Source organism: Ursus arctos, unplaced genomic scaffold, assembly GCF_023065955.2.
Source record: "Ursus arctos isolate Adak ecotype North America unplaced genomic scaffold, UrsArc2.0 scaffold_9, whole genome shotgun sequence".
NCBI lineage: Eukaryota > Metazoa > Chordata > Mammalia > Carnivora > Ursidae > Ursus > Ursus arctos.
The window spans coordinates 31,410,705-31,425,045 of NW_026623111.1; the positions used below are offsets into that span (position 1 = coordinate 31,410,705).

At 37.7% G+C, this 14,341-nt stretch overlaps 1 protein-coding gene across 5 annotated transcripts in view; it reads right to left on the bottom strand.

Annotated features, from left to right (window-relative positions):
- The window catches only part of SMIM14 (small integral membrane protein 14), a 75,313-nt gene that overhangs the window by 14,011 nt on the left and 46,961 nt on the right, over positions 1 to 14,341 (bottom strand). For all 5 annotated transcript variants that reach the window (XM_048212090.2, XM_026508757.4, XM_026508760.4 and 2 more), the window contains one exon: positions 7,247 to 7,295. In XM_048212090.2, the coding sequence (XP_048068047.1) occupies positions 7,247 to 7,295 (49 nt within the window). The remainder of the gene's footprint in view (positions 1 to 7,246; positions 7,296 to 14,341) is intronic.

Here is a 14,341-nt window from a genome sequence, read left to right on the forward strand (position 1 = left end):
GGCTTTCAGAAAGGATTTCCACCAAATGCTAAAAGCAGCAGGGGAGAAAAACTGGGCAATATAACTAAATTAATATTTAAGCTCTAGAGTTTTGTCTCTATATTTAGATTAAGGAAATGACATTTCACTCAAAGAAATAAGAGCATATTTGGGCTTAAGGTGGGGCTGGCTCAAGCATTGCAAATACCACAAATGTAATAAATACTTGTTTTTCCATAAGGAGTTCAGTAAGATTATTTTCAACTAGAAAAACAGGTTTTAGCTTTACCTGCTAGGGGAAATTTTTGAGCTGCTTATCAGAGGGCACGTTGTAGATTAATGAATGCTACAGAAAAAACAACAAAGAAATCAGGAGTGGAGGAACCACCAACCATCATATACAAAACAAAATAGAGCTCAGATTCAGGGATGGTAAGTATAAGCAACTAGCCTATTAATAAATGCAATTTGGGGGGCGCCTGGGTGGCTCAGTCGTTAAGCGTCTGCCTTTGGCTCAGGGCGTGATCCCAGCAGTCTGGGATCGAGCCCCACATCAGGCTCCTCAGCTGGGAGCCTGCTTCTTCCTCTCCCACTCCCCCTGCTTGTGTTCCCGCTCTCACTGGCTGTCAAATAAATAAATAAATAATTTAAAAAAATAAAAAATAAATGCAATTTGATAATATGCCAAAAGCCTTAAAATGTACATAAGATGTAGCAGGGGGAGTTAAAATGTTGGGATTTAGAATGGGATCAAACTTAAATTATTAACTTCAAGTAGACTCTTACAAGTTGTTATATGTAAGCATCATGGTAATCACAAAACAAAAACCTACAGTAAATACACAAAAGATGAAGAGAAAGAAATATAAGCATAACACTAAAGAAAGTCATCAAACCACAAAGGAAGAAAGCAAGAGAAGAAAGGAACAGAAAGGAACTACAAAAATAGCAGGAAAACAATGAACACAATGGCAAGTATATACCTATCATTAATTACTCTTAAACTAAATTCTCCAATCAAACAAACTAAATTCTCCAATCAAAAGACATAGAGTGGTGGGGTGCCTGGCTGGCTCCATCAGTAGAGCATGTAACTTTTGATCTCAGGGTCATGAGTTCGAGCTCCACAATGGGTGTAGAGCTCACCTGAAAAAAAAAAAAAAAGGCACAGAGTAGCTGAATGGATTAAAAAAAAAACAAGACCCAGCTATATGGTGCCTGTAAGAGACTCACTTCAAATGTAATAACATACACAGACTGAAAGTGAAGGCACAGAAAAAGACACTCCATGCAAATAGAAACCAAAGGAAAGCTGGGGTAACTATACTTGTATCAGACAAAATCAATTTTAATACAAAGACTATTAGAGACAAGTAAGGACATTACATAATGACAAAGGGGTAAATCCAATAAGAGGATATGACATTTGTAAATATTTATAGGAGTACCTAATATATAAAGCAAATATTAACAGACCTAAATGGAGAAACAGACAGCAATACCGTAACAGTAGGGGACTTCAATACCTCACTTACACCAATGGACAGATCATCCAGACAGAAAATCAGCATGAAACATCAGCCTTAAATGACATACCAGACCAGATGGACTTAACTGTATATACAGAATATTCCATACAAAAGCAACAGAATAAACATTCTTCCCAAGTGCACATAGAACATTCTCTAGAACAGATCATATGTTGACCACAAAACAAGTCTTAATAAATTTAGGAGGACTGAAATCATATCAAGCATCTCTTCCAACCACAGCAATACAAAACTAGAAATCAATTACATAAAGAAAACTGGAAAATTCACAAATATGTAGAGATTAAATACACTAATGAACAAATGGATTAAAGAAAAAACAAAATTTTTTAAAGACAGTATTCTCCCACTTTTATTTTAATTAATTAATTAAACTTAATTTTTATTTTTTAAAGGAGGCTCCATACCGAACATGGGGCTTGAACTCAGGACCCTGAGATCAAGTTGCACACTCTACAAACTGAGCCAGCTAGGTGCCCCAGAAAAAAATTTTATAAAATCAAAAACTATCCCAAAGCAAACAAAAATGGAAATATAACACCCAAATTTATGGGGTGCAGCAAAAGAAGTTCTAAGAGGGAAGTTTACAGTGATAAATGCCTACCTCAAGAAATAAGAAAAGTTTCAAACAATATAATTTTACACCTCAAAAACTAGAAGAAAAAAAAGAACAAATGAAGCCCAGGTCAGTAGATGTAAGGAAATAACAAAGACTAAAGTAGAAATAAATGATGCAGAAGTTAAAAAGATAACAGAAAGATACAACTGAGATTTCAGAGCTGATTCTCTGAAAAGAAAAAAAAAAACTGACAAACAAACCTTTAGTCAGACTAACCAAAAAAAGAGGGACAGGACTCAACTAAAATCAGAAATGAGAGATGTTACAACTGATACTACAGAAATACAAAGATCATTCATACAGACTAGTACGAATAATCAAACACCAACATACTGGACAACCTAGAAGAAATGAATAAACTCCTAGAAACTTACAGCCTACCAAGACCGCATCGTAAAACAGAAAATCTGAACAGACTGATAACTATTAAGGAGACTGAATCAGTAATCAAAAACCTCCCAGCAAACAAAAGTCCAGGACCAGAGGGCTTCACTGGTGAGTTCTACCAAACATTTAAAAAAGAATTAATACCAATACTTTTCAAACTCATCCAAAACTAGGAGTTAATACTACTAAACTCATTTTATGAAGCAAGCATTACCCTGATATGAAAACCAGCAAGGACGCCACAAGAAAAAAAGTTACAGGCTAATGTCCCTTATAAACACAGATGCAAAAATCCTCAACAAAATATTAGCAAATGGAATTCAACAATTCATTAAAAAGATCAAACATCATGATCAAGTGGGATTTACTCTAGGGATGTAAGGTGGCTCGACATCCAAAAATCATACAATGTGATATACTACATTAACAAAATTAAGGATAAAAATCATATGATCATATGATCATTTCAATAGATACAGGAAAAGCATTTGACAAAACTAAGCATCCATTTATGACAAAAACTCTCAACAAAGTGGAAATGTCCCTCAGCATAATAAAGCCTACAGCTAACACCATACTTAACTATGAAACCTGAGAGCCTTTCCTCTAAAATCAGCAACACAACAAGGATGTTCACCACTTTTACTCAACACAGCATTGGAAATCCTAGCCACAGCAATTACGTGAGAAAAAGAAATACAAGGCAACCAAATTTAAAAGAAAGAAGTAAAAGTGTCATTATATACAGACATATACAGAAGACCCTAAAGATGCCATCAAAAAAGATGTTAGAACCAATAAACAAATTCAGTAATATTGCAAGATACAAAATCAATACACAAATCTGTTGTGTTTCTATACACTAATAACAAACTAGCAAAATATGAAATTAAGAAAATAATACCATTTATAATTGCATCAAAAAGAATAAAATACCTAGGAATAAATTTAACCAAGGAAGTGAAAAACCTGTATGTTGAAACCATAAGACATTAGGGGTGCCTGGGTGGCTCAGTCAGTTAAGCGTCTGCCTTCAGCTCAGATCATAATCCCAGCGTCCTGGGATCAAGCCCCGCATCAGGCTCTACACTTAGCGAGAAGCCTGCTTCTCCCTCTCCCTCTGCCTGCTGTGGTCTCTCTCTCTGTCAAATCAATAAATAAAATCTTAAAAAAAAAAAAAAACTATAAGACATTAATGAATGAACTCATAGAAGACACAAATAAAAAGATATTCCATGCTCATGTACTGGAATAATTAATATTGTTAAAATGCCCATACTACTCAAAGCAATCTATAGTTCAATGCAATCCCTACCAAAATTCCAACAGCATTTTTCAAAGAAATCTAACAAACAATCCTAAAATTTGCATAAAACCACAAAAGACCCAAAACAGCCAAAACAATCTTGAGAAAGAAGAAAAAAAAAGCTGAAGGCATCACACTCCCTGATTTCAAACTCTATTACAAAGCTACAGTAATTAAAATATGTTATTGCCTTCAAAACATATACATAATTGGGGCACCTGGGTGGCTCAGTCACTGGGTTAAGTGTCTGCCTTCAGCTCAAGTCATGATCCCAGGGTTCTGGGATCGAGCCCCCCTTTCTGGCTCCCTGCTCAGTGGGGAGCCTGCTTTTCCCCCTACCCCCTGCTCTTGCTCTCAGAAATGAATTCAGGCATATATGATCAATTAATTTACAACGAAGGAGTCAGAAATACAAATGAGAAAGGACAATCTCTTCAATAAATGGTATTAGAAAACTGGACAGCCACACGCAAAAGAATGAAACTGGATCACTATCTTAAGCCATACACAAAAATTATCTCAGAATGGATCAAAGATTTTAATGTAAGACCAGAAACCACAAAACTCCTAAAAGAAAATACAGGCAAGTATTTTTTGTCAATGACCTTTTGAAATGGACACCAAGAGTGAAACCAACAAAAGCAAAAATAAACAAGTGGGACTGTATAAAACTAAAAGACTTCTTTTGTTTTTTTAAGATTTTATTTATTTATTTGACACAGAGAGACAGCACAAGCAGGGGGAGTGGCAGGCAGAGGGAGAGGGAGAAGCAGGCTCCCTGCTGAGCAGGGAGCCCCATGTGGGGCTCGATCCTAGGACCCCGAGATCATGACCTGAGCTGAAGGCAGACACTTAACCAACTAAGCCACCCAAGTGCCCCAAACTAAAAGACTTCTGCACAGCAAAGAAAACAATCAACAAAATAAAAAGGGAACCTACTGAATACAAGAAGATATTTGCTATTTGTTCTTTAAAAAAAGGGGGGGGAGTGCCTGGGTGGTACAGTCAGTTAAGCATGCAACTCTTGGTTTCAGCTCAGGTCGTGATCTCAGGGTCATGAGAACAAGCCCTACGTCAGGTTTCATACTCAGCACAGAGTCTGCTTAAGAATCTCTCTCCCTTTTTCTCTGTCCCTTCCCACTGAGCACGTGCACGTGCTCTCTCTCTCTCTAAAATAAGTAAATCTTTTTAAAAAATTTGCAAATCATATATAAGGTGTTAATATCCAAAATATACAAAGAACCCATACAACTCAATAGCAAAAAACAAACAATCTGATTTAAAAACCATCAGAAGACTTGAATAAGCATTTTCTCAAAGAAGACACAGATGGCCAACAGGTCAAAATCACTAATCATCTGGAAATGCAAACAAAACCATAATGAGATATCATCTCATACCTGTTAGAAAGTGTATTACCCAAAAGACAAGAAGTAAGAGTTGGTGAGGATGTAGAGAAAAAGAACCCTTGTGCACTGTTGGTAGGGATGGAAATTGGTACAGCCACTATGAAAGACAGTATGTAGGTTCCTCAAAAAATTTAAACAAGAACTACCATTATATGATCCAGCAATTCCACTTTTGGGTTTTTCCCAAAGAATATGAAAACATTAATTCAAAAAGATATATTCATGCCCATGTTCAATGCAGCACTATTTACAATAGCTAGGAAATGGAAACAATCTTAGTGTCCATCAATGAATGAACGGTAAAGAACTTGTGGTGTATATATATATACAACAGAATATTATTCAGACATAAAAAACAATGAAATTTTGCCATTTGTGACAACATGGATGGATGTGAAATAAGCAAGACAAAGAAAGACAAATACTATATTATCTTACTTATATGAGGAATCTAACAAAACAAAACAAGCTCATAGACACAAAGAAACTACTGGTGGTTGCCAGAGGGAGATGAAGGGTGGGAGAAAGTGAAGTGGAAGGAAAAGGTAAAAAACAATTTAATTAATTTAAAAATGTGCATACAAAGGATGTTTGCTCAATTATTATTTGTAATAGCAAAAAATACATCAGCACCCTAAGAATCCAATGAAAGGAAATAATTTCAACACTGGTACATCCTGGGGCGCCTAGGTGGCTCAGTCAGTTAACTGTCCAACTCTTGATTTCAGCTCAGGTCATGATGTCATGGTCATGAGATCAAGCCCCGTGCCAGGCTCTGCACTCAGCGGGGAGTCTGCTTGAGATTCTCTATCACTCTCCCTCTGCCCCTCCCCAACTTGCATGCACATGCTCACTCTCTAAAATAAATAAATTTTAAAAAATCTTCTTTAAAAAAATAAACACTGGTGTATCCCCAAAATGTATTATTAGTCAGTTACTATTTTTAAGATAAATATATACTGATATGTTTATAATACAGTAGTGAAAAAAACCACACATAAAGTGATCCCATTTTCATAAGTGTATTTGAGATTAATTGTGCCAGGTTTCACCCTCCTGTTAATGTCATACTTCCATTCTTAGTGAAATTATTATGGCATAAGACAGAACTGGCTTAAATGTTGGTTATTAGTTCCCCTCAAGTTATTTGTGTCCTGAAAATATGATGTCTCACCTAACAGCCACCAAGTCTAGGGGCACCTGCATGGCTCAGTCAGTTGAGCCTTCAACTCTTGGTTTCGGCTCAGGTCATGATCCCATGGGTTGTGAGATCGAGCCCCAAGTCAGCTCTGTGTTCAGTGGGGAGTGTGCTTGAGATTCTCTCCCCTTTCCTTCTCCCTCTGCCCCTCCCCCTACTAGTGCACACATGCCTGTGCACTCCCTCTCCCTCTAAAATAAATCTTTAAAAAAAACAGCCACCAAGTCTACCAGCTATATTCACAATGCAGGATCCTTCTTCCTGCTGTCATTCTCACTTTACCATCAACACTGCCCATAAAGCCACACTGAGAAACTTCCCAACTGCCTATGCTCTCGAGAACGCCAATGCCCAAGCCAAAAGGCCCAAAGCTTCCAAATCATAGGAAAGAACGGCTTCCTTCCTTCATTCAGAAGTTCCCAAAGCTGCCAACAGATGCAAACAGATGCTAGAGAAAGGGTGAAGGAGGGGTTTGCACTAGCATCCTTGATGGTCCAGTTCGACCAGCCGAAAGTGCACTGTTACACATATATTTGCCAAGAAAAAGATCTGAAAGCTTTTGCACCAAGTTGTCATTTCTTATCTGTGATTTTAAAATTTTTCTTCAATGACCAGTTTGTTTTTGAGGCAAAAAAATTTTTTTAAGTTAAAAAAAGAAATATTTAAGTAGGAAATACATTATTGAGAACCATTTCCTTAATAAGCAAACTGTAAGAAAAATTTCTGACAAATATTCAGTTATGTGTCCTCTAACTCTGCCCCCAGTGCCAAGGCTCCTCCTGTCCCATCATTACTTACATTCCTGAAGACATTCTGTGTCTGTGCAGTAGGACTGGGACTGCCTCAACTACAATGAAAAAGAAGAAAGGAACGTTAGCCATTGGACTTAACCAAAAATGGATACTCATCATTAGAAAAATCATATTTTATTTTTTAATGAATGCTACCATAGTCGATATACTGTACCTTCAGAATCAGATACAAACACAGACTACATTGAGGAGTAGTCCAGTTTGGGGGGACTTTTTTTCTACTCAAAATAATTTTCAAATATACTGTGATCTAGTCTACTTCATTCATCTACATTAAGGAATTAAAAAAAAAAAAAAACCACCACCTGTGACAGAAACTCCTGAAGCATGTTATTAGACTTCCCAAAGGAAAAGCCCTAAACTGTAGAGGAGGACTGCTAGAAAGAGTAAACTTTGTGAATGAGATTTTTTTCTCATTGAAAACTAGAAGCAGGTAGCAAAAAAACAGACTCTATTTGTAGAAAATGCATCTTTGAAAGGGAGCACCATATTTCCCCCTTTTGCTTATAGCTGCATAAACAGTGGCTGGATAAACACGAAACTAAAAATGGATATTACGGCGGTTGAGAGAGGATGGAGGAGTAGACTCTGACAGAGATGAAAGCTAAAGTTTTCAATGTCGATCTTTTCAAACAATTTAATTTTGGAACTCCGTGATCATCAATTTTAAAAAGAAAATTCAAAAAGAAAAAACCTATCGTAAACATACATCATCATCCTTTTACGTTCACCGTATGCTCAGGTACTTTAGGATGGTTAGAAATGATAATATGATAAATCTTAAAATAAAGATGACTATATAGTAAAGAGAATGAGGAGCACGCAACTTTTCAAATCAGCCTTGTTACTTTATAATGACACCCTCTCTCCATTACAGCAATAACTCATGACTTTCAGTTGCTTGGGAAAGCAACAACAGAGCAGTTGTGCTTAGATGGTTAAGTATGAGCTCTGCAGAAAGATCGGGACTTCAAGTCTGGATCTGCAACCTTCTAGAGTTTCAAAGCCTTGGGCAAGGTCTTTAACACTTCGAAGCTTTAGTTTCCTCACCTGGTAAAACGGGGATAATATTACCTATATTTGAGTACTAGTGAGGATTAAAATAGATAATGCATGTGAAATGTATTAACAAACCAAAGAATGTTAGCTGTTATTACTACTGTGCCACACCAACTACAACCTCATCTAAACAATTACTGCAATTAACAACTAAACAAATCATTTTGTAAATTGTTCTTTAAGATGAACGGACTTGCTTCGGTGTGTACTTCTAAAAGTCATCCTATTTGAATTAAAATGGGAAAACAGATCTTAATGCAAAAATATGCAAAGGGATTAATCAAAAAACTCTTTTAAAATTATACATTCTATGGCCATTATCAAAAAGACAAAAGACAACAAGTGCTGGTGAGGAAAGGGAACCCTGGTGCCCTGGGAATGTAAATTGGTATAGCCACTATGGAGAACAGTATGGAAATTTCTCAAAAAATTGAAAATAGAATCACCACATGATTCAGCAATTCCACTTCTGGGTATTTATCTGAAGAAAAGGAAATTACTAATTTGAAAATACATGCACCCTCTACCTCACTGCAGAATTATTTACAATAGTCAAGATAGGGAAACAATCTAAATGTCCATTGATGTATGAATGGGTAAGGAAAATGTGGCAAATATATATATACAACGGAATATTATTCAACCATATAAAAAAAATGAAATCTTGCCATTTGCAACATGGATGGACCTTGAAGACATTAGGCTAAGTGAAGGAAGTCACAAAGAAAAAGATAAATACTGTATGATCTCACTTATGTGTGGAGTCTAAAAACAAAAAGCAAGCAGAGCTTACAAATATAGAGAATAGATTCAATTTACTTTGCTCAGATCCATCAGAGGAATCACTATGCGTGGCAGCTCTAGCCCGATGAAATGTATTCCTTAAGTAATAAGACTTGAATGTTAAAATGATTCCTTGGTCCATGGGCTGCGGAATGGATGTTGTGTTAGCAGGCATGAAAACAACATTTATCTTGTTGTAGCTCACCATCACAGCTCTTGAGTAACCAGGTATATTGCCCATGAGCAGTAATATTTTGAAAGGAATCTTTTTTTTCTGAGCAATAAGTCTCAGCAGCGGGTTTAAAATATTCAGTAAACCACGTTGTAAACAGATGTGCTGTCATGCTGGCTTTGTTGTTCCATTTATAGGGCACCAGCAGAACAGAATTAGGATAATTTGTAAGAACCCTAGAATTTGGGGAACAGTAAATGAGCACTGGCTTCAACTTAAGTCACCACCTACATTAGCCTCCAATAAGACAGTCAACTTGTCCTTTGAAGCCAGGCATTGAAGCAAATTCACACTAAAGTGAAAATAACCATAGGTATAGTTATTAAATAGTCTCTAAGACCAACATAGCCAATGTTTTCCTTCTGCAGTAATAGAGATCTCTCTTGGGGCACCTGGCTGGCTTAGTCCATAGAGCAAGTAACTCTTGATCATGGGGTCATGAGTTCGAGTCCCACATTGGGTGCAGAGATCACTCAAAAAAAAAAAAAGTACCATGGGAAGAAAGAGTAGGCTTCCCTTTGGGACTATGATAAAAGATGGTAATGTACAATTTGTCCTGCTATATAAGTTTCCAGAAAATTAATTAGTTCACATATAATTGGTAAAAAGAGAAATTATGTCAGATTAATGTGGAAGCTGTGTTGGTTCTTAAGTGATTTTTCCTAGGTAAAGGCAGCCAGCCAGAAGAGTGGGAGTCAAATGATTTTCAGCAGGAAAGGATAAACCCTTTGGCTCATGCTGTGCAGGCAGGAACTCCTTCAGCTTTAAGAAAATTACAAAGGAGTGCCTGCAGGCGTGTGCATGTGCACAAGCACACACACACACAACCAAGGATGAGAAGAATGTATTCACTGAGAGCCTGGCTGAGTGCAGCACTGCATCTCAAGTCCAAGCTGCATCAGATCTTTGGGACATCCCATCAAGAGCTGTGGTTGGATCCTGCTCTTCTGGCTGGTCTTCTTTGAGTACCTGGTGACACTTTCCATGTTCACAAGCAGGCAATGCTGCAGGCTCTGAATAAGGAATGAGATGCCAAAGTATCATGACCACATTCCTAGTCTAGCACATAGTGTTTTTCCAAGCCAGTGTTTTGGAATATATATATCCAGTGCTCAGATTCAAACACCTATGATGAGTAAATTACAGTCTTTAAAAAATTCAAAAACCACATATTTAGTACAAGAGAATCCCACTGTTTTGATGGTACTCTTAAAACAAAGGCCTAATTTACAATACATCTCAGTTTTCTCTTGACTTATTTACTGATGCTAATTTTGGCTACTCCAAAAGGAAACTATTTGTGAAAACAAATAGAAGAAAACCAAGGATAATATGTGAAGGAAACAGAAATGCCAGTATTGATAGGATGGTCAAAGACTTCAAATACTCTCTGTATTATGGTGGAGGGGATGAGGAGGGAACCACATATGGACCATCTATAGCCAATAGTTGCTGTCCAGGTAAACTTTCATGTTAAGACTGATCCCAGGATCCCAGAAAAGGAATAAAAGTAGATTTAGATCTTTCCACTTAACTAGGATGGTCATGGAAAGTTCTTGAAGTGAGTTAGCTTCAAAATCACAGAGACAGCACAGTATGAGTAGAATAAATATATTTCATCATTGGGGAAAAAGGCAGAAAACAGAGATTAAAAGAGACAAAGAATAAAAGAGACCTGGCACAGAGATTTCATGTTAGGGAACACTGAAGAATCTAAAATAGTCTGTTAGGATATCCCAGAAGCCTAACAGAAAACCTTGGCTGTCAGAGGCCTATGGGGAAAATGCAGACCAAAGAGAAGATTCTAATGACAAAAAGCCGGTAAGTGTAAGTTCTATGAGGAATCTTACTTTGGAAAAAATTTACTGAAAGGAATTACAAAGAACAGAATGTTTCTCTTTGGAGTTACCAAAATGTATCTGTTATGGAGACTGAATGTCTGTGCCCCAACTTCATATGCTGAAGCCCTAAATCCCGAATGTGATGATATTTGGAAGCAGGGCCTTTGGGGGGTAATCAGGTTTAAAGGAGGTCATAAGGGTGAAACCCCCATAATGGGATTAGTGCTCTAGAAGAAGAGACTAGAGCCTTCATTCTCTCTGTGCCATGTGAGGATACAGCAAGAAGGCAACTGTCTGCCAACCAAGTAGAGAGTTATCACCAGACACCAAATCTGCCTGCACTTGATCTGGGACTTTCCAGACTCCAGAATTGTGAGAAATAAATGTTTGCTGTTTAAGTCATCTGTTTGTGGTATTTTGCTATAGTGGCCCGAACTAAGACAGTAATTAAACGAGAACTTATTTGCTATATTTCTATGTCTGCTCAAGAACCTCACATATATTGGAAGTCCCCTCCCTTCCCACGGGCAGGAGCTGCCTATGCACTGGTAAACAGAACAGTGGTTAAAAGTGAAGCTTTAAAGTCAGAGGTATCTGGGTTCAAATTCTGTGTTTGTTACTTTCTATAAAGTTTCAAACTATGAAAGACATAAATATGACCTATTGATGTCACTGGGTTGCTTGGTTCCTGTCCCAGGTACACCAAAGAATTAGAGACCCCAGATCAGAATGGGGAGATGGAGTTTATTGAGTAGATACTTAGGATAGTACATTTTCTTTTCTTTTTTTTTTTTTTTTAAAGATTTTATTTATTTGACAGAAAGAGATAGCCAGCAAGAGAGGGAACACAGGCAGGAGGAGTGGGAGAGGAAGAAGCAGGCTCCCAGCGGAGTAGACCAATGTGGGGCTCGATCCCAGGACTCTGGGATCACGCCCTGAGCCGAAGGCAGATGCTTAACGACTGAGCCACCCAGGTGCCCCAGGATAGTACATTTTCAAGAGAGAAAGCGGGCCACTGCCGGAGCAAGAGTGGCAATGGCCTCAAGAAGCTCTAGCTGCATCCTTTCAAGCCTGCTTTTTGTTTATGTAAATCTGGCTTTGATTGACATTTTTGATTGACAGCTGGTTATACAACATTTTGGCTTCTGTGCATCCGCCTACCCGTGATGCATTGTGTTATAGTTTTATTTACTTATGTAGTGTATATGTATGAGTTTCTATGAGTTTTTGCCTGAACCTTAGGGCAGACTGCACCTTTTGTGTGGCTGTTCAGCTCTTGGAAGTCCCCCTGTAGAGGCTTCTGAGCCAGCTCTGTGGCTAAGCCTTTCCTGTTCTGTTAGCCCTTGGAGGTGGCTCTGGAGGTGAGGCTGTTAACCCTCAGGGATGGCTGCGGGGGTGGGGCCAGCATCTGCTTTATTCCTCCTTGCACATGCCTACTTACATAACATTATGAAGCTTACGGCATTTTAAGGATTAAGTGATATAATTAAACATATATAAAATTAAATATGTACAAAGAAAACCCAGTTCATGGCCCACAGGATAATGTTTTGAGATCATAGCATCATAGCAATAATACACAGGCAAGAGAGAAAAAGTCCTTTTAATATTAAACAGGGCTGCCTATTTGTGAAATAAGTATGCTCAAATTTATCACTACTATTTTCTAAAAAATGAAATTCTAACCAACAACAAAAAAGAACTTTCAAAGCAATGACTAAACAGTTGGGTCAATGTCTTCTCTAGCCAGACCTCACACAGCTCACAGTTGTAAGGTTGGCTTGAAAATCTCTGAGCTGTGAGATTCCTGTGGCTTTCCTCAAAACATAAATACAGAACATTTCCTACATTCTAATGTGGCTCAGTAATGTTCTACTAGTACTCAGGGATAGAACAGAGACCAAAATGGACAAAATCCCTCCATACAATAACTCCTTGTTAACATTCTGGTTAATATATTGCAGACATACATATTTGTAATACAGTTGAACTTTGAACAACACAGTGGTTAGGGACATTGACCCCTGTCAAAAATCCATGTGTAAGTTTTGACTCCCCGAAGACTTAACTACTAATAGATTACTGTTGACTGAAAGCCTTAGCAATAACAGTTGATTAACACATATTTTATATGCCATATGTATCATACACTGTATTCTCATAATAATGCAAGCTAGAGAAAACATTATTAAGATAAGCGTAAGAGAAAATACAGTACGGTACTATATCTATCAAAAAAACCCCTGTGTATATGTGGACCCACACAGTACAAACCCATGTTGTTCAAGAGTCAACTGCATATGTGTGTGTGTGTGTGTGTGTGTGTGTGTGTATATATATATAATTTTATAAAACAGAACCCTGTCCGTGTTATTTTGCTATCTTTTTGCCATACTCAACAACTAGTCACAAATCTTTTTTTAAAAAAAGATTTTAGAGAGAGAGCACATGTGTGTGGGGAGGGGCAGAGGGAGAGAGGAGGAAAGAGAGAGAGAGAGAGAGAGAGAGAGAGAAGCAGACTCCCTGCTGAGTGGGGGACTCAACCCCATGACCTGAGCTGAAACCAAGAATCAGACACTTAACCAACTAAGCCACCCAGGCACCCCCGTCACAAATCTTTTAATGCCCCAACCCTGCTCTACATAACTTTTAATGTTGCACAGCATTCCATTTAATTACATCATTTCCAAATTTGTACATGAAAAACAATGCTGAGGTGAACGTTTCTATAAATACATTCTTACCCATTTAATAATCTCATTAGAGTAAGAAGAGAAACTGTTAGAATAAAGGTATACACATTTTAAGTTTTCATACACATTGCCAAACTACAGGCGGAATATTTTAAAGAAATGACAAAATACAAACAAAGAACATTCAATTCAAATATTCCTACATAATCACACTACTGCAGAAGTCCAATGTTTCAACTGGGAGATCAGCTAGAACCTACTATTTCTGATCACATTTAGTTGTTTTGTTGTTTGTTTGTTTGTTTTAAGATTTTATTTATTTGAGAGAGCATGAACAGAGGGAGGTGGAGGGGCAGAGAGAGAAGTAGACTCCCCGATGAGCAGGGAGTGGGATGCGGCGCTCAATCCCAGGACCTTGGGATCATGACCCGAGCCGAAGGCAGATGCTTAACCGACTGAGCCACCCAGTTGCC